This window comes from Hemiscyllium ocellatum, chromosome 2, assembly GCF_020745735.1.
Source record: "Hemiscyllium ocellatum isolate sHemOce1 chromosome 2, sHemOce1.pat.X.cur, whole genome shotgun sequence".
Classification (NCBI taxonomy): domain Eukaryota; kingdom Metazoa; phylum Chordata; class Chondrichthyes; order Orectolobiformes; family Hemiscylliidae; genus Hemiscyllium; species Hemiscyllium ocellatum.
This window is the reverse complement of record NC_083402.1, coordinates 1,142,698-1,167,460: the sequence shown is the minus strand read 5'-3', so window position 1 is coordinate 1,167,460 and position 24,763 is coordinate 1,142,698. Positions and strand designations below refer to the sequence as shown.

Genomic DNA, 24,763 nt, shown 5'->3' with positions numbered 1-24,763 from the left:
TTGATAAGAGTTTTTTTGATGATGGGACCAGCAAGATAGATGAGGTCAGAGCATTACAAGTTGTCTATGGGCGGCACGGTGGCACAGCAGTTAGCACTGCTTCCTCACAGCACCAGAGACCCGGGTTCAATTCCCGCCTAGGCGACTGTGTGTGGAGTTTGCACATTCTCCCCGTGTCTGTGTGGGTTTCCTCCGGGTGCTCCAGTTTCCTCCCACAATCCAAAATGTGCAGGTTAGGTGAATTGGACATGCTAAATTGCCCGTAGTGTTAGGTGAAGGGGTAAATGTAGGAGTATGGGTCTAGGTGGTATACGCTTCGGCAGGTCAGTGTGGACTTGGGCTGAAGGGTAATCTAATCTAATCTATATGGACTTTAGCAAGGTCTTTGACAAGGTTATACATGGATACTGGTTAGTACAGTTAGATCACATGGGACACAGGGAGAACTTCCCAATTAGATACAAAATCAGCTTGACGGTAGGAGACAAAGAGTGGAGTTTTTCATACTGAAGGCCAGTGTCCAGCAGTTTTCCCAAAAGGCTTGATGTTGGGTCCACTGTTGTTTGTCATTTATACAAACAATTTGGATAAGAATATAGAAAGTCATAGAATCCCTACAGTGTGGAAACACACCTTTTGACCCAACAAGTCCACACCGACCCTCCGAAGAGTAACCCTCCCAGACCCATTCCCCTACAATTCTACATTATCCCAGACTAATGCACCTAACACACACATCCCTGAACACTATGGGCAATTTAGCTTGGCCTATTCACCTGACTTGCATATCTTTGGATTGTGGGAGGAAACTCACACAGACACTGGAAGAATGTGCAAACTTCTCACAGACAGTCACCCAAGGCGGCAATTGAACCCAGATCCCTGGGGCTGTGAGGCCACAGCGTTAACCACTGAGTCACCATTCTGCCCCTTAAAATCGAGATGTAGTAGACAGTGAAGATGGTCAAAGAGTAAAATGGGATCTTGATCAATTGGGGTAAGGAGTGACAGATGGCATTTAATTTAGATAAATGCAACATGGAGTATTTTGGTAATGTGAACACAGACAGGACATGCACGGTTAATGATAGGGCTCTGGGGAGTGTTGTCAAAATAGACACTAGGGTTCAGGTAGGCAAAAGTGAGGACTGCAAGTGCGAGAAATCAGAGTCTAGATTAGCATGGTGCTGGAAAAGCATAGGTCAGGCAGCATCACAGGAGCAGGAAAATCAATGTTTCGGGCAAAAATGTCGATTTTCCTGCTCCTCAGATGCTGCCTGAGCTGCTGTGCTTTTCCAGCACCATTCTAATCTAGACTAGGGTGCAGGTACGTAGTTCCTTGAAAGTGGCATCAGAGGTAGACAGGACAGTAAAGGCTGCATTTGGCATGCAGGGGGCAGAAAGGATTTACAAGGATGTTAGTGGGACTGGAGGATTTGAGTTATAAGGGAGGTTTGAATTTCCTCTTGTGTAGGAGGTTGAGGGGTGACCTTATGGAGGATTATAAAATCATGAGGAGCATAGATAAGGTGAATAGGAAAGGTCTTTTCCCTACAGTTGGATAGTTCAAAGCTAGAGGGCATTTTAAAGAAAAAAGTGGAGGTGCTGGTGCTGGACTGGGGTGGACAAAGTCAGAAGTCATATGATACCAGTTTTAGTCGAACAGATTTATTTCAAATTGCAAGCTTGTCCCTTCACCTGACAAAGGAGCAACACTCCAAAAGTTTGTGATTTCAAATAAACCTGTTGGACTTTTTTTTAAGGTGAGGGAGAAAGATTTAAAAAGAATCTGAGGGACAACTTTGTCCACACAGAAGGTGGTGTGTGTATGTGGAATGACCAGCCAGAGGAAGTGGTCTATTTGGATCAGTAAATGAACAGGAAAGGTTTAGAGGAATATGGGCCAAACTGAGGCAAATGGGACTAGTTTGGTTTGGTAAACCTGGTCAGCATGGATGAGTTGGATTGAAAAGTCTGTTTTAGTGCTGTATAATTCTATGACAGTCGGATCAAAAAGAATGGAAATCCTTCCAGGAAACATTTATTTATTTATAAGGGAAGATTTGCAAATAGAGCAATAAGTATATGAGAATATTCACTGCTGCATTAACACTATAACTCTTACAGCCACGTACATCTCAAATTGAAACAACTTTCAATTGAAACTGTGCATTTCAATGTTAAGTACTGTACTGGCCATCAAAAAACATCACCAAAACAACTGGCAAGTAAAAGGGCCAAAAATCAAGTCAACAGTCAGACACAAACACATCACAGTAAAGAAAATGTCAATACAGAGGGCTTTGGGATTCATAAACAAATATTGAATACAAAAGCAGGGATATTATAATGAACCATGATAAAGTTCAAGTTGGGCCATGACTAGGGTATTATTTGCAGTTCTGATCACCACACTTTAGGAAGAGGGGACAATTTGGAATGATTCCAAGAATGAGAGATTCAAACTACAAAGGTAGTTTGGAGAAACAAGGATTATTTTCTTTAAAGTAAAGGAAATAGACAGGAGATTTAATAGATGGCATTAGATTACACAAGTTTTGATAAAGTAGAAAAAGTCTGATTAAGGTTCATAAACTTATTTGAAAATTTGGATTCAAAAGTGGAGAACTGGATGTAAAGCAGATTTTATTTGGTTTTCAATTCTATAAAGTTCTGAAGGTCATTTTGACCAGTGAGTTGCCAAAAAGCATTTCCAAGAAATCATGTCACTTTAAATATCTAGCCATGGATAATAATGAGAGAGTGTTTGCTGATTTGAGGTTTCAAATCCCGAGAATTGAGGGGAGAAGAGTGAAGGGAATTTAGTCAGGTTCACTCCAAAAGAAGCCAAGTTCATTTGAACAAGAGCAGGTTGGTTCAAAGAGAAGATGTCTTTAACAGCAGAGAGTGGCAGAGTGGCCCAGTGATTCGCAGCACCAGAAATCTGGATTCGATTCCAGGTAACTGCGCAAACTCCACACACTCGCCCAGTTTCCTGCCCAGGTCCAAAGGTGTGGAGGTTAGGTGGATTAGCCATGCGACATACAGGATTACAGGGATAACGTGGGGGAGAGAGTCTGGATGGGATGCTCTTCAGAAGGTCGGTGTGGACCCAAAGGGCCGAATGGCCTGTTTCCACTCTGAAAGATTCTATGATTCTACTATCAACAGTCCAAACAATCAGCACTGGGAGGAGGGGAAATGGAGAGAAGAGTTGTGAATTCCAAAAAATTAGGTCATAAATAGAAGGCTGTCAAAGTGTCAAACAGGAAAACATTCTACAAAGCTGCTGTCGTGAAGTTATGAATCACACTAAGCAAATTATTTGAGTAAGCAACTCGTTGAATGATCTCCATATGACATATTAATAAAAGAAAATTGCATCACACGAATGCAAAAATTTATCAAAAACAACTACTTATAGCATGCAAGTAAAACAAAACAGATTTCGTGCAGTCACAGGGGTAACCTTTCAGTGAGGTTTGCATGTCAGAAGTGCTAAATCTTTATGACATCCGTAATGACTTCAAAAGGTCCTTGCAGAGTGTAATATCGTTTGGATTTTTCACTTATGTAACAAACTTGTACATGGTTTTTGTTTCAAGTACATTTGCACCCCCTTGTTAATGTATTCAGTGACTGACCTCCACAGTAAACAGTAAGAACAAACAAAACTTATGGTAGATCAAGCATGGTCTCAACACAAAATATGACTTATTTAGTATTCACCACCTAAAGGAGGAAGCAATGATTGACTTCAACACTAAATTAGACAGGGACCTAAGGGAAATGAACTTTAAGCTCAGGGATATAGGCAGAGTGGGAGAAAAGGGGAATCAACTGGATTACTCTCCGAAGAGTTGGCATGAAACACAATGGGCCAAAATGGTTTCCATCTGTGCCTCAATACCTCTATAATAGAAGATTTAACAGGACTGACAAATTATATTCCCCATTTCATTCCTTTCCATTTACCTGCAAGGGATTCTTCATATTTCAGAATGTGTTCCACCAGATTATCCACTATCTGCACACAGGCCTTCTTCACAGGCTTGTATGAAGCATCTTCCTCAGACTTCAACAACTGAAAGAACAGAGTTCAGTTAAATAATCTGAAAAGATTTATCCCTATTTATACATAATTTGTGCTTCCTGACAGCTAACCAATCTTTTATTCCTATCATCATGATATACTGTGTTTTTCTCTTGTGTAGTAACCTTTGACGCAGCACTTAATCAAGCTTTTAAAAATCCAAGTACACCATATGGCTGAGGTTTAACAATGGTACAGTGCAATGTCAATGGACTAGTAATCGAGAAGCCAAGGCTAATGTTGCGGTAGCATAACTAAAATTCAATTCCACGATTGGATTTGAACCAAAAAATCCCTGCTGTGCTTTAGACAAGGAAATCTGTCATCTTTATCTAGCCTGGACTATATGCAACTCCATATCTGCAGCAAATGTGGCTAACTCTCAACCCTGAAATAGCTAGCAAAATGCATTCCAATTCCTGTACACAATGCTCTGATCTATGAAGGCAAATGTGCCAAACATATTGTTCATCACCCTGTCTCCATGTGAAGGCACTTTCAAGTAACTATATTCCTGCAACCCTCGGGTCCCTCTGTTCAACAATACCCCCAGGGGCCTACCATTAACTGTGCAAGCCCTGCTCTTTTTAGATTTGTAGAAACTATTTTTTATATTACTAGATTGCTTTACCATGAAAGCTGTTTTCTCCCCTTTTATTAAGAGCCATATTTTGACAGTTATTATCTGATGCCCTACCAGTAAATGTCTAAACATACAAATCAGGAACAAAAAGAGGCCAGTCAGTCCCTTCAGCCTGCTCCACCATTGAGACATAAGATAATCAGAGAGTTAGGTAGAGTGCACAGTGAGAGCTTTTTTACTTGGATGGTGATGGCTAGCACAAAGGGACACAGCTTTCAATTGAGGAGTGATAGATATAGGACAGATGTGAGAGGTAGTTTCTTTACTCAGAGAGCAATAGGGGCGTGGAACGGCCTGCCTGCAACAGTAGGAGACTCACCAACTTCAAGATCATTTAAATAGCCACTGGATAAACATACGGATGAAAATGGAATAGTGTAGGCTGGTTCCACAGGTCGATGCAATATCGAGGGCCAAAAGGCATGTACTGTGCTGTAATGTTCTATGTTCTAAGTGGGGACTCTGCAAAAGAACTTGGACAGGCTAGGAAAGTATCAAGTACGATATGGGAAAGTGTGAGGTTATGCTTTGGTAGGACAAATAGAGATGTAGACTATTTTCTCAATACGGAAAGACTTCAGAAATCCGAAGCACAAAGAGACTCTAGATTTTCAGTTGAACAATCGTGAAGGTTGGCATTTATTTTAAGACGACAAGAATAGAAGAGCAGGAATAAACTGTGCAAGGCTCTGGTGAAACTATTCAGAATATTGAGCGCAGATTTGGCCCCATCTCGAAGTAAAGATGTGCTGGCATTGGAGGGAGTCCAGAGGTTTACAAAAATAATCCCAAGGATGAAGGCTTTGTCACGAGGAACTGTTGAGGACTCTGGGTCTGTACTCAATGAAGTTAAGGAAGTTGGGGGGGAGATCTTATTGAAACTGACAAAAGACTGAGAAGCCCGAATAGTGTGGATGTGGAGGCGATGCTTCCACTGGCAGGAGGGACTAGGACCTGAGAGTACAGCCTCAGAATGAAGGGATGATGCTTTCCAATGGGAGAAGGACGAGGACGAGGACGAGGCCGCGGGTTTAGAACAAGGACAAGCGTTTAGAACGGGGAGGATGAGGACGAGGGTTCAGAATGGGGAGGCGGAGGCGGCGGCGGGTTTAGCATGTTAGAATGGGGAGGAGGACGAGGACGACGCCGAGGGTTTAGGTCGAGGGGAAGGACGTCCAAGTTGAAGGACGATGAGGGGGAGGGGAGGAGGACGAGGGGGGGGGGGGGGGGGGGGGGGGGGGGGGGAGGACGAGGACTAGGACTTTCTTCAGCCAGAGCATGGTGAATCTGTGCAACTCATTTCTGCAGCAGGCTGTGGAGGCCAAATCACTGAGTACATTTGAGACCGATATAGATAAGGGCAGTAAGGGAATCAAGGGTTACTGGCAGTAAGGGAAACATGGACCTGGTTTAAGGAACAGATGTTACATTCTTTGACAGGCATGTCCCTGTCAGATAAGGAGGAAGTTAAAAGGTAAGGGAACCGCGGTTTACTACAGAAATTGTATCTCTTGTTAAGCAGAAGAGGGAGGCTTATGTGACGTTGAGACAAGTTGATTCAGATGAAGGGATGGAAAGTTGCAGATTTGCTAGGAAGGACTTAAAGAGAACGTTAAGAGCAAGAAGGGAACATGAGCCGTCTTTAGCGGTAGAATAATGGAGACCCTAAAGCTTTCCATAGATATGTGAGGAATAAAAGGATGACAAGGGTAGGAATAGGGCCAGTCAAAGACAGAAGTGGGAAGTTGCGTGTGGAACCCTGTGGAGATTGGAGAGGTGCTAAACAAATATTCCTCATCCGTTTTCACTCAGGTTGACAGTGTTGTTTCGGTTTTATTGGTAGAGGGATCGAGTTCCTGAGCTGTGATGTCATGCTGCAACTATACAAAATGCTAGTGTGGCCTCACTTGTGTACAGTTCTGGTCGCCCCTTTACAGGAAGGATGTGGAAGCATTGGTGAAGGTGCAAAGGAGATTTGCCAGGTTATTACCTGGTCTGAAGTGAAGGTCTTATGAGGAAAAGCTGAGGGACTTAGATCTGTTCTCATTGGAGAGAAGAAGGCTAAGAGGGGATTTAATAGAGACATACAAGATGATTAGAGCATTAGATAGGGTGGACCGTGAGACTCTTTTCCATAGGATAACAACATCTGCTTGTACGAGATGACATAGCTGTTAATTGAGGGATTTAAGACAGATTTAAGAGGCAGGTTCTTCACTCAGAGTGTGGTAAGGGTGTGGAATGCCCTGCTTGCCAATGTAGTTAACTCAGCCACATTAGAAGCATTTAAACAATCCTTGGGTAAGTATATGGATGACAAAGGGAGAGTGTAGAGTGATGGGCTTAGATTAGTTCACTAAGGTGCATAATTCCTTGAAATTTATACTACATGTTGATAGGTTGTTTTCTTAGGTGCAGAGAAGTTTGAGAGAGGACCTAATAGAGGCGTAGATGATTACTTTGGGTATGGACAGGTTGAATAGAAAACAAGTTGTTTCCCTTAGTCAAAATATTCCTGACTAGGGGGCATAATTTTAAAATGAAAGGCAGAAAGGATTTGAGGAAAGCTTTTTTTTTCCAACCAGAGGGTGGTGGTAATCTGGAATGCACCACCTGGAGAGTAGTTGAGGCAAGCAACCTCAGAATTTTTAATAAAGTCCTTGGATGAGCACTTGAAGCGTCATAACATTTAGATGTTAAAGGCAATAAAGGTTACCCAAGCCAACAAAATCCACATGGGACTAAATAAAAGCAAGTTAAAATTAATTTACTCTTCATACAGGTTTTTAATTAATCTATAATTTCCCTACAAGATTACTAATTTTGACCTGAACCATTTCTGAAAGTTTCCGCAAGGTGAACCAAAGAAACTGAAGTCTTTGGTCTACTTCTCCTCCTTTCAGTCAGTAGACTTTGGCTGGTTGAGACATGTGCAAAACTGTTGACTCCTAGCTGTCCTCAGGACAATTAGGGAAGGCCAATAAATAGTGGCCTAGCCAGCAATGGCCACAATCCATGACTAAATGAAAAACTGATCGTTACAATTCAATATGCAATTCAATACAGTCGTGGCTATTTGTTTTCAATTCTTCAATTTCACATTTCCATCTACATCCACCATCCCCCACCCCAACAGATAACCCTCGATCCCTCTAACAAGGATTAATCCACTTGTCTCACAAACATTGAATGACCAGCCTTCACTGTCTTGAGTTCCATGACCCTAAGAAAAAAAAACTAATCTCTTCCATAAAGGGCTGTCCTCTAGTTCTGAACTGACCCATAAGTGGAAACATTCATTTTATATCCCCCTTCTAGATTTGAATCAAGTCACCCCTCACTCTTCTAAATTCAAGCAAAAACAGGCCCAACCTGTCTGATCCAACTTCAGACAACTCACTCATATTCCAAGTTTACAAATTACAACACCAGGTTATAGTTCAACAAGCTTATTTGGAAGCACTAGTTTTTGCAGTGCTGCTCCTTTATCAGGTGGTTGTGCAGTATAAGATGGTAGTACATAGAATTCATCTTTTAGAATGGGCATGTTAGTTTCAATTCTTTCATATGCAAATTCCGTAACTTTCTTAAAAGTTTCCTTCTCAATGAACTTTAATAATAGGTGCCACGTTAGGCCAATTCAAGTGAATTGTTAAAGTTCACTTGAGATTGTAACTTTAAGTTCTGGGATTTACACATGAAAAGAACTGAACCCACCCAACATGCCGATTCTAAAAGACTTACAAACAATCCAGGTCTTTTTCAATATATAATTTCAGTTACATAACACTGTAAACTTTTGCTATAAATTCTGTGTCCTACGATCTTATACTCCACAACCACCTGATAAAGCAGCAGCACTCTAAAAGATAGTGCTTCCAAATAAACTTAGAACATAGAACAATACAGCGCAGAACAGGCCTTCGGCCCTTGATGTTGCGCTGACCTGTGAACTATTCCCTTTACATTATCCCAAAATAATCCATGCGCTTATCTAAGGATTGTTTAAATCTTCCTAATGTGGCTGAGTTGACTACATTAGCAGGTAGGGCATTCCACACCCTTACCACTCTCTGCGTAAAGAACTTTCATCTGACATCTGTCTTCAATCTATCACCACTCAATTTGTAGTTATGCCCTACAAATTGAGGGGTGATAGATTTATTGGACTTGTTGGACTATAACCTGGTGTTGTATGACTTTTAACCCTGTACACCCCAGTCCAACACCAAATCATATTCCAAACTGACTGATCTGTATTTGCTGGGCATATCACTAATCACTTCTTTGAACAAGTGTGTAAACATTTGGAATTCTCCAATTCTCTGCCACCACCCAAGTTTAAGGAAGATTTGAACAGTATTCATATTGAAACGGCTTTGTTTCAACCTCACCTTCAGGCCACCATGTTAACCGCCCTATCAACATGTAGTATAAATTTCAAGGAATTATGCACCTGAACCTCTAGGTCCCACTATCTTGCAACACATGCTAGGGCGCTATCATTAAATGCATAAGATCTCCCTCTCTTTCCTTTGCCAAAATGCAATATCTCACATTTATCCAAATTAAACTCCATGTGCAACCCCTCAGTCCACTGACCCAATTTAACACCCTTTATAATTGTCCTAAATGTGGAATTTAGAGACTTATTACAAACATACAGTTTTGATTTGTACTGAAAACGGAGCATGTAAATCCTCAGTTAACATCACCTGAGAAACACTAATGTAATTAACATACAATTAACACCCAGGCAGCATCTGAGGAGCAGGAAAATCGACATTTCGGGCAAAAGCCCTTCATCAGGAATATTCCTGAAGGGCTTTTGCCCAAAACATCGATTTTCCTGCTCCTCAGATGCTGCCTGAACTGCTGTGCTTTTCCAGCACCACTCTCATCTAGAATCTGGTTTCCAGCATCTGCAGTCCTCGTTTTTACCTAATTAAAACCCACCCACAGCCATAATAACCTGAAAACAATTGATTTCACTTGATCTCACAAGCTAAGCAGTTTCAGGCCTGGGCAGCATTCGGATACGAGAATGCCTGGGAATGTCAGCATAGTAGTCTTTGCAGTATTTGTGGCGTAGTGGTAAGGTTATTACCACTGAGCTAGGAAGCCCAGGTTCAAGTCCCATCTGTCCCAGAGGTGTGTCATAAAATTGCTGAACAAGTTAATTAAAAAATACAGCAAACTTAATTTTAACCAGCACTTTATCAACCAGTAATCTTGGTCAACTGACCAAAATCATATACCTCAAATATCGCAATGTCTGCGTATTTAATGCTGTAAGTAAAGTATACCAGTGATATCTATACCCCCTGCATCGTGTTTCTATTGTGTGCATCGATCTATATTGACTTCAGGAGGTGTGTTAATGTTTTTCCATAGATTTTTTGAGGAATGCGATGTCTCAAAGCTTCATTTGGTCAGGGATTATTGAAGTTATGCATATCTCTTGATGATCCAGAATATTTGATCAACGTTTGGTCCCAGAGATGCCCGTTAATAAAACACTTGTTGTCTAGATTAGTGGTGCGCTGGAAAAGCACAGCGGGAATGAAGAGCTTTTGTCTGAAACGTCGATTTTCCTGCTCCTCGGATGCTGCCTGACCTCTTCCAGCACCATTCTAATCTAGACTCTGATTTCCAGCATCTGCAGTCCTCACTTTCGCCTAAAACATTTGCTGTATCTAGTACTGTGAAACTACAGTACTTGTAGCACAGTGTCTCCTACCTCTCAGCCAAGAAATTGGTATCAAGTGGGACCAGAACCCAGGGGTTTGTAATAACAACTTTGACTACTTAATTGGAAAACCTCTACAATTAACACCCAGCCCTCAACCATATTACCCTCACCTTGACCTCCTTCCACCTATCCCACCTCCATCGCCCCTCCCCCAAGTCCCTCCTCCCTACCTTTTATCTTAGCCTGCCTGGCTACTCTCTCTCATTCCTGATGAAGGGCTTATGCTCGAAACGTCGAATTCCCTATTCCTGAGATGCTGCCTAACCTGTTCTTTAACCAGTAACACATTTTCAGCCTCAACCATATTAGTCTGAAAACAACTGATCTCTTCTAATCTTGGACATTAAATAGAATCAGGTGTGGTTCATACTCAAATGGAAGACTGCCTGGGAATACCAGGCAGAGTAGAGACACTTGTGTAGTGTTAGTGTCCTTACCTCTGGGACAAGACATCTGTGTTCAAGAACCACCTGTTCCAAGTTGTGTCATAACATTTCTTAACAGGTTAAGTAAAAAGAATTAGCTATAATCAACATCCAGTAAGGGCTTTTGCAGCAGTGTCACTACTTCTGGGCGTCGAGACCCCTGGTTCAAGACTCACCTGCTCAAACGTACATCACTATGTCAGAACAAGTTGTTTGAAATAAATACAACTAACACATAAGGAGTCCTGTGCTGCAATGGTACCGTGCCTACCTCTGGGCCAAGGTTCAAATTAATTTACTCCAGTGACGTGTCATAAAACATCTGAACAGGTTGATTAGAAAATATCTACAGTTAACACTCAAGGAGACTACATGGGAATACCAGATGCAGCATGCGAGAGTATTATTTTGGGTAAGGGGTTGTGTTCCTAACCTGGAGACAATGGACCCAGGTTCAAGTCCCACCTGCTCCGGGGGTGTGTAATCATGTCACTGACTAGGGTGATTTGAAAATATTTACAATTACCACCCATAGATGGCTCTTGGGACACAGTGGTGGTGTCACTACCTGTGCTGGAAAGTTTGGGTTTAAAGTCCCACTGCCTCAGAAGATGGCATAACGTTTCTGAACACTCAAAACTTCCATATCTAGAATACCCATGGAAAAGTTTCCAACTTGATAGTTAAGACTCCCAGCAGGACCAGGATAACTTTCTAACCTTATATCTAACTCAACCAGAGTTTGAAAAGTTAAGCTCTCATGCAATGGAAATCTGATCTGTATTGTACTTACATTCTGAAGAAGCTGCTCAAACCAATCGTACCCAGTATCCCTGCAAGCAGCAACCTGCAAAACAGGTGAAAGACAGCTGTCAACAACAGCACTTTGAAGAAGAGAACCATCATTCCACAGTAGCAGAGATAAGGACCTGTGCAAAACCAACAGCCTCTATTATCTTCAAGCATGAATCATTCAATTTGGGTTATTTAGGGAAACACAAGTAGGCAATTCTATTTCTTGAGAATAATTCCTGGAATTCTCTAAGAGAACTGTAGATCAACCCACAGCACATGGACTGCAGTGGTTCATGAAAGCAGTTGACCAACACGTTCTCAAGGGCAACTAAAGGATGGACAATAAATGCCTTGGTGGACGGACCTCAGGGTAGGCAACAACGCAAAGTGGTCGAGCAGAGGCTGATAGCCAAGTTCGGTACCCCTTGGGATGGCCTCAACCGGGACCTTGGGTTCATGTCACACTACAGGTGACCTCACTGCACTATACACACATACAGACAGACGGGCACACAGACACTCCTACCGCTCCACCACCCCGCCACCAACACATACACACACACACACACGCACTCCTACGGACCCTCTCTCATATGCTTACACTCCCACACACACCCTCTCACAAACTTATACCCCGTTTTACACACACACACACACACACACACACATACATTTGTGGGGGGAGTTTGTACTTGCAGAATTACATTTTACTTTGCTCAAAAACTGCATGAATTCATGTAAGATTCTGTAAATCTGTTCTTAATTGTTAAAGTTCACTTGAGAATGTAACTTTTAAAAAACGTTTTGTGATTTACATGTGAAAGAACTGAAACCAACATGGTCATTTTAAATGATGGTAGACTTGAACAATCCAGGTCTTTTTCAATATATGATTTCAATTACATCACACTGCAAACATTTGCTATAAATTCTGTGTCTTACAATCTTATACTCCACAACCACCTGATGAAGGAGCAGCACACTGAAAGTTAGTGCTTCCAAATACACCTGTTGGACTATAACCTAATGTTGTGCGATTTTTAACCTTATCTCAAACCTGCTCAATAACTTAACTTCCATAATCCTCTGGGCTACTGAAACTAAAGATTCATCACTTTGTGAACAAATTCTCCTCTCAATTCTGAATGGCCTACCCCTTATTCTGAGAATGTGTCTCTTGGGTCTAGCCGGGAGAACTCCTATCCACATCGACTTTGTCACACCCTCTAAGAAGGTTGTAAGCTTTAATGAGGTCAGTCATTCTTTAACACTCTGGAGTGTGCAGGCTCAGTTTAATTAATTTCTCCTCATAGAACAATGCTGTCACCCAGGGATTATGATTTGGAATGGCCGGTGTTGGACTGGGGTGTACAAAGTTAAAAATCACACAACACCAGGTTATAGTCCAACAGGTTTAATTGGAAGCACACTAGCCTTTGGAGCGACGCTCCTTCATCAGGTGATAGTGGAGGGCTCGATCGTAACACAGAATTTATAGCAAAAATTTGCAGTGTGATGTAACTGAAATTATACATTGAAAAATTGATTGTCTGTTAAGCCTTTCATCTGTTAGAATACAGTGATAGTTTCACTTCTTTCATGTGTAAATCACAAACCGAGCAAAGACTACGACAATGGATGAATGGGCACTGCATAACAATCAATAGACAGGAGGGTTCCCTCTCAGTTGGGGAACACTTCAGTGGTCCAGGACATTCAGCCTTGGACCTTCGGGTGACCATCCTCCAAGGTGGACTTCGGGACAGGCAGCAGAGGAAAGTGGCCGAGCAGAGGCAGATAGCTAAGTACGGTACCCATAGGGAAGGCCACAACTGGGAAATCAGCATTCTCCTTGTTTGTTAGTCTCATTCTCAATTAGTCAATTTTACATGTCTTAATTTGCATACTGTCATCTACATACGTAACTTAAATCTTATTAGATTAGATTATATTACTTATAGTGTAGAAACAGGCCCTTCAGCCCAACAAGTCCACACCCACCCGCCAAAGTGCAACCCACCCAGACCCATTCTCCTACATTTACCGCTTCGCCTAACACTATGGGCAATTTAGCATGGCCAATTCACCTAACCTGCACATTTTTGGACTGTGCGAGGAAACCGAAGCACCTGGAGGAAACCCACGTACACACAGGGAGAATGTGCAAACTCCACACAGAGTCAGCCAGAAGTGTCAAATAGATGATCCATCTCAACCAACACTAGTGGACATCAGAATTACAGATACCAGTCTTCAGCAAATTCAATTCATTCGACATGATATCAAGAAACGGTTAGAGGCACTTGATCCCACAAAGGTTAGGGGCCCTGACAACATTTCAGCAATAGTAGTGAAGATCTGGGCTTCAGAACTAGCCAAGCACTTCCAATACAGTTACAGCACTGGCATCTACCTGACAATGTGGAAAATTTTCCATGCATATCTGGTACATAAGAAGCAGGACAATCCAACACAGCCAATTATCTCAATTGTCTACTCTTGATCATCAGTAGTGAAAGGTGTTATCAACAGGACTATCAAGCAGCACCGACTCAGCAATAGCCTGCTCAGTGATGCCCAGTTTGGGCTCTGCCAGGCCACTCAGCTCCTGATCTTATTACAGCCTTGGCTCAAATCTGTACAAAAGACCTGACCAAATTCCAGAGGTGAGACAAGAGTGACAGCCCTTGACATCAAGGCCACATTTGACCAAGTGTGGCATCAAAAAGTTCTAGTAAAACTGGAATCATTGGGCATAGGGAGCTAGCACTCTGCTGGATGAAGCCAGGCCTAGCACTAAGAAGATGGTCGTGCTTGTTGGAGGTCAGTCATCTCAGCTTCAGAACATCTCTGCAGGAGTTCCTCAGGGTAATGTCCAGGGACCAAGCGTTTTGAACTCTTTCATCGATGACTTTCCCTCCACCACGAGGTCAGATATGGGGATGCTCACTGATGACTGCACCATTCGTGACTCCTCAGATACTGAACAAATTCATGTTCAAATGCAACATGATCTGAGCAACATCCAGTCTTCCATAAGACCATAAGACAGAGGAGTGGAAGGAAGGCCATTCGGCCCATTGAGTCCACTCCGCCATTCAATCATGGCTGATGGGCATTTCAACTCCACTTACCCGCATTCTCCCCTTAATTCCTCGTATAAGACCATAAGACATAGGAGTGGAAGTAAGGCCATTCGACCCATCGGGTGACAAGTTGCAAGTAACATTTGCTCCACACAAATGCCAGGCAATCATCGTCACCAATAAGAGACAATCTATCGCTGTATTTTGGCATTCAATAGTGTTGCCAACACAGATTCTCCTACTATTGACATCCTTGGGATTATCACTTACCACAAACTGAACTTACCACAAACTGCATGAGAAGGTCAGAGACTAGGTATACTTTGGTGAATAACACACTTGCTGACTCCTCAAAACCTGTCTACCATTTACAAGGTAGAAGTCAGGAGCGCGATGGATTATTTCCCACTTGCCTGGGTGAGTGCAGCTCCAACAACCTGAAGCTTGGCACCATACAGGATAAAACACCCTATCTGATTGGCACCATAGTCACAGATATCCACTTGCTCCACCATTGATGCTCAGTAGCAACAGTATGTACTAACAACAAGATGCATTGGAGAAATTCACCAAAGGTGCTCTCACAGCACCTCACAAACACACAACCACTTCTGCCTAGAAGGAGAAGGGCAGCAGATACATGGGAATCACCATTACCTCAATTTCCTCTTGAAGCCACACTCTATCCTGATTTGCAAATATATTGCTGTTCCTTCACCGTTGCTGGATCAAATTCCTGGAACTCCCTTCCCAAGGACATGAAGAATCTGCTTACAGCATATGAATTACAGCAGTTCAAGGAGGAAACTTACCATCACCTCAAGGGCAACAAATGCTGGTCAACCAGTGTACCATATGTCCCATAAGTAAATGAAAATAAAAGAGGAAAGCCGAATCAGTCAGTGGGAGAAAATTTAGGAAACAGTATCATAAGATTTAGGATGGTGGTGGAAAAGGACACTGAACAATTCAGACTGAGAATTATCAACTGGCACAAAAAGCAGATTTCAATAGAGCAAGAATTAAGATTGACCAGATGGAATGGAATCCAAGGCTCGATGAAAAAATGTTGCACAGCAATTAGCATCTTCAAAGAGGAAATTGATTGGGCAACCTTAAGATATATACCCTCAAAAAGGTAACGTGTAACAAACAAATCCATAGCTCTATCACCAAAGGAGATAGAAATTAAGTTAAAGACAAATTAAAAATACAACACACCATTTAAGAGCCAACCTGAACACAGAAGGTTCAGAAGGGAGGCAAAAAAGCAAAGAGAAATGATGAAAAATGACTCATAGCTAACATAAAAGGTGAATTCCAAAACCTTTTTTATAAACACCTAAATAGTGAAAGGGTAGTAGCAGGATGAGTAGGGTCAATTAGGGAGGTATCGAAGATTATTGAGGCATTGATGGTGAACTTTCCTGAATCACCGGAGTCAGGGAAGGTCCCAGACGAATGGAAAATAGCTAATATAATACTCCTTGATAGATGGGACTATGAAATTTGAAATGCAAACAGATCTTATTGAATGACAGAGCAGATTTGAGGATGAATTGAGAAATGTCTGCTTCTGTTTTACATTTTCATGTTTGTATTTAGGACTGAGATGCAATTCATTCTGAAGATCAAATCTTCAGTAATATTGTCAGAACCTGAAAAGGTCCATAAGGCTTTTTCTGTTTCTTGATACCACGTAGAATGAATTGAATTGGCTGAAGTCCAGTATCTGTGATGGTGGGGCCCTAAGGAGGAGGTCAAAGTGGATCATCGTCTTTGACCAAAGTTTGTTATAAATGCTTAACTTTTCTTTTGCACCATCATGCTGGACTTCCCCCACCTCATGTAGAGATATATTGGAGTATTCTCCGCTGATTAGTTGTGGAATTGTGTGCCAGCATTCATGGCTCATTTTACTACTACTGACTAGTCTCTTGTTTAGCTGTGACAACTCTCATACAGCAGCTACATTCTGCACATGAAGTTCCAGTTCATTGTGGACATCTACATGTTTGAGGGCAAAGTACATACCTAATGAAATAGTCTGACTGTTGATGTCATCATTAGCAACTTTGAGTCTTTGGGGCAGAACGTTGGGGCTCCAGTTAAGTTTTCAAGATTTAATATTAAGAGATTTTTTTTTTAGGTGATGGTAAGGAGCAAGGCCACACAAAGAGGGCTAAGAATCAGATCAGCCATGCTCAAACAGAATGACAAAACATGCTCAAGGACTGAATCAGTGTTCCTTCTGACTCATTTATAAGGACCACCTGTGTTTATACTCAAACTAGCTCAAGTTTTATAGGAGTACATAAGCATGGTGTTAAGGTGTTACAAGGTAAAAGGAAGACAAATACTCACCACATCTGTGACATTTAGGATTTTTCGTGTCATCCCTTCTGCATCATGAGAGGGAGTGGGAGTGAACCAGAGTTTCTGGAATGTTTCGTTCACCAGTTTCTGCAGAGAATAAAATCCGAGTTACGTTAATATCTTTCAGAGTTCATTCAATCACAAACATGAGAACAGCTCATACAAAACATCAATTCATCCCACTGCATCAAATGGAGGGAGAATTTGGGATGGTTCCAGAGAACTAGTAGGTTACAAATGTTACAATAACCCTAATTTTGAAAAGGGGTTAAACTGAAGGAGGAACAGCTCATCAATGTTGGAATCTTGACTGTAGGTCTTTCACACTAAAATAAAATGAATTTTCATTTGGTGAATCTTGGAAAAATGAGGGTAGGTCAACATTGATTAAACACAAGTCATGTTGAAGTAACAGAAATTAATGTAAGTATTAGAAGTTTCATCAAAGAACTGTCAGAAGGCAGTTGATAAAATTCCACACATTAAAATAAACTCCTTCAGAAAATGGAAACACATGTTGTAAAATAATATTCAAGGTTTGTGCGAAGATTTTTGGCTTGGGTGCTAGTTGTTGTGGTTCTGTTCGCCGAGCTGGAAGTAAAATAATATTAAAAACATGGATATAAAACTGGAAAAGGGATCAGTGGGCAGATACTAGAGGTGAATGAACGATTTTTCAGATAACAGGAAATTTACAATGCAGTCCCACAAGGATTGGTACAGCTCAGGTCGAGGTTTTGGATGTAGGTTTGCTTGCTGAGCTGAAAGGTTCATTTCCAGACGCTTTGTCACCAAAGTAGGCAACATCTTTAGTGGGCCTCCAGGCGAAGCACTGTCGATAATTCCTGCTTTCTATTTATATGACCCTTTCTCACTAGTATCCTCACATAAGATGAGGAAGGACACCACATCGACTGGGACAACACATCCATTCTAGGACAAGCCAAACAGAGACATGCACGAGAATTCCTAGAAACATGGCATCCCATCTGGAACTCTCTCCACAAACACTTAGAGTTAGACTGCATCTGCCACCCCCCAAGGAAAAGAACAGGAAATGACATAATCAATCCAAAGATATAAATAGAAAGCAGTAATTATCAACAGTGCTTTGCCTGGAGACCCACTGAAGATGTTACCTAGTAGGGTGACAAAACGTCTAGAAATAAACCTTCTAGCTCAGCGAGCAAACCTTCACCCGAAATACTCTCCAAATGCCTGAATGAGTGCAGCTCTAACACTACTAATGTTTGACACCAAAAACAAAGAAGCCTGTTTGATTGGCAATACATCCACCACCTTCAGTATTCTTTCCCTCCACCAATGACAGTGATAACAATGTGTACTATCTACAAAACGCTTTCCAACATTTCAAAGATCTTTCAAAAGACACTTCCAAATCCATGACCTCTGCCATCTTAAAGGTTTGCAAGTTTTCCAAGTCATACATCATTTTGATTCAACCATACTGCCATTCTTTCATTATTACTGGGAAAAATCCTTAAAAACTTTAAACAGCACAATGGATGTAACTACACTCCCAGGATAGCAGCAGTCCAAGAATGCATTTCATTACCACCACTACCAACTTTAGAGCAATTATGATGGGCAATAAATGCCCAGGCAGCAAAACCCTGATTCCATGAACAAATGAAAACCCAAACTCTCTACAACTTGATGCAAATCAGTGCATTGTCAACGGTGAGGTCAATTTCTTTTGTGACTTAGATTCTAAGTAGATCACTTCTTGAGAGACTATAGCAACATTCTGTACAGGAAGCAAAGTGAAATGAATGCATTATAATTCCAGTTACACAGACAAGAAGTTGGGTAAATACATTTGATTAATCTATGTAACTTTACCTTAATGCCCTCTTCATCATTGACTCTGCGAATCATTCGCACACACATCTCAGTTACTTTAGAGAATGTTGGTTGCTCGATGCATATATCACGTAGAATCTTGATAACTCTCTTTCTCACACTTATACCAGTGTCCTGCAAGAGATTTTTTGTTAAAAGAGGAGACAAGTGCAGAAAAGAAAAGTGTAGATTTTCTAGACAGTAAAGACTAGGATTAAAATTTCAATCTTCTAACACAGGGCCTATTCCGAAATAGTTCTTACCTGCACTTCAAGCAACTCCTCAAAACAACAGAGAATGACATAGCACAGTAGACCATCACTTGATGCATCAAACCAGTGTCCTAATTTTTTTCTTCAACTAACCAGTTAATTTAAACATATAGCTCTGCTAGACAAAGGAAATGCAATGCATTGTGATGAAGACAGTGAAGAATTTTCAGATAGCCTGAATGGCGCACTGCTCTTTAAAAGTCTATTATTTTATTAGTAACAATAGAGATCTGATTGCACAAAGTTTTGAGGCAATTGATGAAATGGCCTACACTTCAATATGTACCCAAACTCATGTCAACATATCACACTGTCAACAAAGTTTCATGTTGTGTGAACTGAGGAGCAGCATATGAGTATGCTCCTGCAGGCAATTCTATCACTGCATATTTTAAGGCAGATCATATTCAACGGATCAGTAAAACATCAACATGGAAAATTTTACATATTGTTGTCTTGTAGACAAACATTTTTCATGAACTGAGGAGTTCAAACACTAGTGGTGTTACCATTATAAGGATAAAAGAAATAATTTGCAAGAGTTGAAAATACTCAGATTAATCAACATATATTAATGGACCTTGCTCAAACGTATTACGCTTCTAACTTTTTGGAGTTATAAAACAACTCCAGTTCTGCTGGGTATTTCTAGCATTTTCTATTTTATTGCAGATTTCCAGCAACTGGAGCATTTTGCTAAAATAGATCAGATTAACTTCAAGATGTTCCTGGCCTACTGTGAACTTGCGCAGCCTATCTTGGAAACCACAATAAGTGAGTGGCAAGTATTACTCAGACACAGAAAAGTTCAGGACTGGTGTGTGGCACCAATTTTTACTTTTTGACATTGTCTAGATAAACTTTACAAAACCTACTCCCGCTTCAATTACTTCCAACTTCACTCTCAACATGGCTACAAAACCCCAATCTGACATGCAGCTGGCTAGGAAACAGACGTACCAATATCCTCTCGATCAACATGTCGTAATACTGCTCAGTGAGCTGAGGTCGGCTCAGCACAAAGCGACCCAGTAACTCCACAGCCGCTTCACGCACACTTGTGGAATTATCCATCAGACGCCCATGGACCCCACGTTGCATGTCCAGCTGTGGAGAAAACAATGACTCTACTGTGAGATTCAGCAGAAAATACATAAGAAATCTCAATGGCATGCAATGGAAGTGAGGCAAGAGAACTAGAACTAGCACATGGTACATGACTGCTTTTAATTCAATACATCAAGAACACTGATTAAATCATTACATTTTCTCCCATCTCCACTCAAAATATCTGTTGAAATATATCCTTAGCCTGATTCTTCACTTCACTGGTGCTTTGTCCTCTAGTCATCTTGCCTCACTCTACAACTTCTTAAATTTCGTTTAAAATTCTCATTGCTATTGTTCAGACGTGTACAATAAAACATTCTCTCACTGGGATATGTTGACCACCTTCTATAATAAGCAACCTGTCAGCCTTGTTAACTTCATCCTCCAAACTAAACCAAATAGAGGAGGTGAGGACCAAGTGAAGGAAAGTATGATAAAATAAAGAGAGAAGTTAAGGCCAAGAAGGAAACTAGCAATCAGGATAATTATAACCAACATGGTGGGAAGGCACAGAGCTTACAAACTCAAGAATGTGTCAGCAGATAGGCTAAAGGTTGCAGCAGTAAGGAAATAGAAATGACAGATTCCGTCTCCTAATGCAGATAGCATTTGGGACAAAAAAGATGAATTAACAGATCAAATAGAAATGAATAGGCAAACATGAAAATCATTTGAAATGCATAACTGCAAGGTGGCAAAGGCTAAGACCTGAATATGCAAGGGCATATAGATTAGATTACTTACAGTGTGGAAACAGGCCCTTCGGCCCAACAATTCCACACCGACCCGCCGAAGCGAAACCCACCCAGACCCATTCCCCTACATTTACCCCTTACCTAACACCACGGGCAATTTAGCATGGCCAATTCACCTGACGTGTACATCTTTGGAGTGTGGGAGGAAACCGGAGCACCCAGAGGAAACCCACGCAGACACTGGGAGAACGTGCAAACTCCACACAGTCAGTTGCCTGAGGTGGGAGTTGAACCCGGGTCTCGGGTGCTGTGAGGCAGCAGTGCTAACCACTGTGCCACCGTGCCGCCCACAACTTTCAGTAATCCAGGAAATAGAGAAAGGTGGAAGGGAGCTCTGTTAATTAGGGATAACAGGTCTATCATTGCAACATTGTCCCAAATCAAACATCAAGATGTAGAATCAGACTGGGGTACGGACAGGAAAGAATAAAACTAAGAAGTCACTTGTGGAAATGGCTTATGTTCCACCTTATATCAAGTACACTGTAGGATGAGGTATATGAAAAGAAATAATGGCACCTTTGTGTGGCGCTGGAAAAAGCACAGCACGTCAGGCAGCATCTGATGAGCAAGAGAGTTGACATTTCAGTCATAACCTTTCATGAGTCCTGACGAAGGAACATAGCCAAAACTTCAACACTTTTGCTCCTCAGAAGCTGCCTGATCTGTTGCGCTTTTTCCAGCACCACACTATCGATTCTGACTCTCTAGCATCTGCAGTCCTCACTATTTCCTAAAGGGGCATGCTCTAGAGCCAATAAAATAAAAAGAGCAAACTAGCGCAGATCTAATAATGTGCAACAAGTTGGTATTAATGACCTCCTAGTAAAAGCAAAGCGAGGTAACTGTGATCACAACATTATTGTCCCTCAAACTGAACATGAAATTTACAGTGTGGGTTAAAGACTCTAGTTTTAAACTTTATACTTATAATTATTTTAAAAAAGACAAATGACTCAGCAAAAGTGAACTGGTACATTAGTTTAATACATGAGTCAGTGGGTATGCAGATGAAATTTTAGGAAATAACTTTCAAAGAATCATTCCAGGAAGTGAAAAAAGACAGTAAAATCGCACCATCAATAAAGAAATTGAAGGAGAATCTAAAATTGAAAAAGTAAACAGATCACTGCAGATGATACAAATAACACGCCACTCGGGAACAGAAGTAGGCCATTCAGTCCCTTGAACTTTATCTACCATTTAATAAGATCATGACTGATGAGACTGTAACCTCAAACTCATGTTGCCATCGGCCCAATAAGATTTCATTTTCTTGCTTTCTAAGAACCTAACTAATTCTGCCTCAAAAACATTCAAGTCCTTGTTTCTACTGCCTTTTGAGGAAGATTTCCAAAGACTCATGATCCTGGAAAAGGAAGAAAAACTGCAGGCATTCCAGAAAAGGTGGAGTCTGTACTCATTGGAATGTCTATTATTTATTTTGTTAATTTCAAACAGGTGTAGTGCATGCAAGCTTTCTGTCTGCAAAGTGGGCCATGCAGCCCATGTGCAAATGCATAAAATCCAACTGAAAAGCCTAAATTGATTAACACCACTTGGGGCAGCAGAAACAGGTTTGAGAGTTGGATGATCAGCCATGAGGAATGGTGGATTAGGCTGAAAGGGCCAAGTGGCCTACTCCTTTTCCTATTTTCTATGTCTCCATGAAAAATAGGGCATCAGGGTCAGATGCTGTCAAATGAGAACTTGACAAGACAGGAAGCACAAACTCACTGATCACCTCCCTCAATTATCTGAGGGGGTTGAAAGGTTCCCCATGGGAGACTGGTTAGCAAGGTTAGATCTCACGGAATACAGGGAGAACTAGCCATTTGGATACAGAACTGGCTCAAAGGTAGAAAACAAAGGGTGGTGTTGGAGGGTTGTTTTTTCAGGCTGGAGGCCTGTGACCAGTGGAGTGCCACAAGGATCAGTGTTGGGTCCTCTACTTATTGTCATTTACATAAATGATTTGGATGCCAGCATAAGAGGTACAGTTAGTAAGTTTGCAGATGACACCAAAATTCGAGGTGTAATGGACAGCGAAGAGGGTTACCTCCGATTACAACAGGGTCTTGACCAGAAGGGCCAATGGGCTGAGAAGTGGCAGATGGAATTTAATTTAGATAAATATTAGGTGCTGCATTTTGTGGAAGCAAATCTTAGTTGCTGAACAAAGAGACCTTGGAGTGCAGGCTCATAGCTCCTTGATGGTGGAGTCACAGGTATATAGGATAGTGAAGGCTGCGTTTGGTATGCTTTCTTTTATTGATCAGAGTATTGAGTACAGGAGTTGGGAGGTCATGTTGCGGTTGTACAGGACAATGGTTAGGCCACTGTTGGAATATTGCATGCAATTCTGGCCTCTTTCCTATCACAATGTTGTGATACTTGAAAGGGTTCAGAAAAGATTTACAAGGATGTTGCCAGGGTTGGAAGATTTGAGCTATAGGGAGAGGCTGAACAGGCTGGGGCTGGTCATGATCCTGTTGTAATCGGAGGTATCTCTCTTCGCTTGTCCACTACACCTCCAATTTTGGTGTCATCAGCAAACTTACTAACTGTACCTCTTATGCTCGTATCCAAATCATTTATGTAAATGACAAAAAGTAGAGGACCCAGAACCGATCCATGTGGCACTCCACTGGTCACAGGCCTCCAGTCTGAAAAACAACCCTCCACCATCGCCCTCTGTCTAAAAGGGCATTTGGATGGGTATGAATAGGAAGGGTTTGGAGGGACATGGGCCAGGTGCTGGCAGGTGGGACTAGATTGGGTTGGGATATCTGGTCAGCATGGACAGGCTGGACCAAAGGGTCTGTTTCCATGCTGTACATCTCTATGACTCTATACAGAGGGATCTAGGCGTGCGGGCTCACAGTTTCTTGAAAGTGGCAACTCTAGTGGCTAAGGTAGTCAAGAAAGCATACTGCCCTTCATTAATTGGGGCAGAGTGTACAAAAATTGTCAAGTCATGTTGAAGCTGTACAGACCTTTAGTTATGCCATATTTGGAGTACTGTATGCAGTGCTGATTGTCACACTGCCTGAAGGATATGGAGGCACAGAAACTGCTTAGAAGAATGTTGCCTGGTTTGGAGAATATTAGCTGTGAGGAAAGATTGGACGAACTTGGTTTGGTTCCACTTGAATGTTAAATGATGACAGGCAACCTGATAAAAGTTTACAAAATTCCGAGAGGTACGGATAGAACAGACAGTCTTTTTCATGGGTAGGAATGCCAATTTCTAAGGGTTAGAGGTTCAAGATAAAAAGGAGATAAGTTTGAAAGAGATGCAAGAGACCAGCTTTTTTATTTACAGAATCCCTGAAGTAAGTGCCTGGAATGCGTTACCAAGGTGGAGATGGATACAATAGCAATGTTGAAGACACACTTTGACAGATATAAGAATAGGAATGGAATAAAGAGATACAGATTGTGTAGAGGCAAAATATTTTTAGCTTAAAAAGCATCACATGTCAGCATAGTCTTGGTGAGCCAAAAGGCCTATTCCTGTGCTGTACTGTCCTTTGTTCTTTTTCATCCCCATTTAATAGTTTCAGTCTTTGTATCAGCAACAGAAATTCTGA

At 41.5% G+C, this 24,763-nt stretch overlaps 1 protein-coding gene across 3 annotated transcripts in view; it reads right to left on the bottom strand.

The window, feature by feature from the left end:
- The window catches only part of nipbla (NIPBL cohesin loading factor a), a 529,062-nt gene that overhangs the window by 140,724 nt on the left and 363,575 nt on the right, over positions 1-24,763 (bottom strand). For all 3 annotated transcript variants that reach the window (XM_060834051.1, XM_060834059.1, XM_060834067.1), the window contains 5 exons: positions 20,266-20,412; positions 19,034-19,168; positions 17,159-17,257; positions 11,707-11,760; positions 3,976-4,084 (listed from right to left, as the gene is read on the bottom strand). In XM_060834051.1, coding sequence (XP_060690034.1) covers positions 3,976-4,084; positions 11,707-11,760; positions 17,159-17,257; positions 19,034-19,168; positions 20,266-20,412 — 544 coding nt within the window. The remainder of the gene's footprint in view (positions 1-3,975; positions 4,085-11,706; positions 11,761-17,158; positions 17,258-19,033; positions 19,169-20,265; positions 20,413-24,763) is intronic.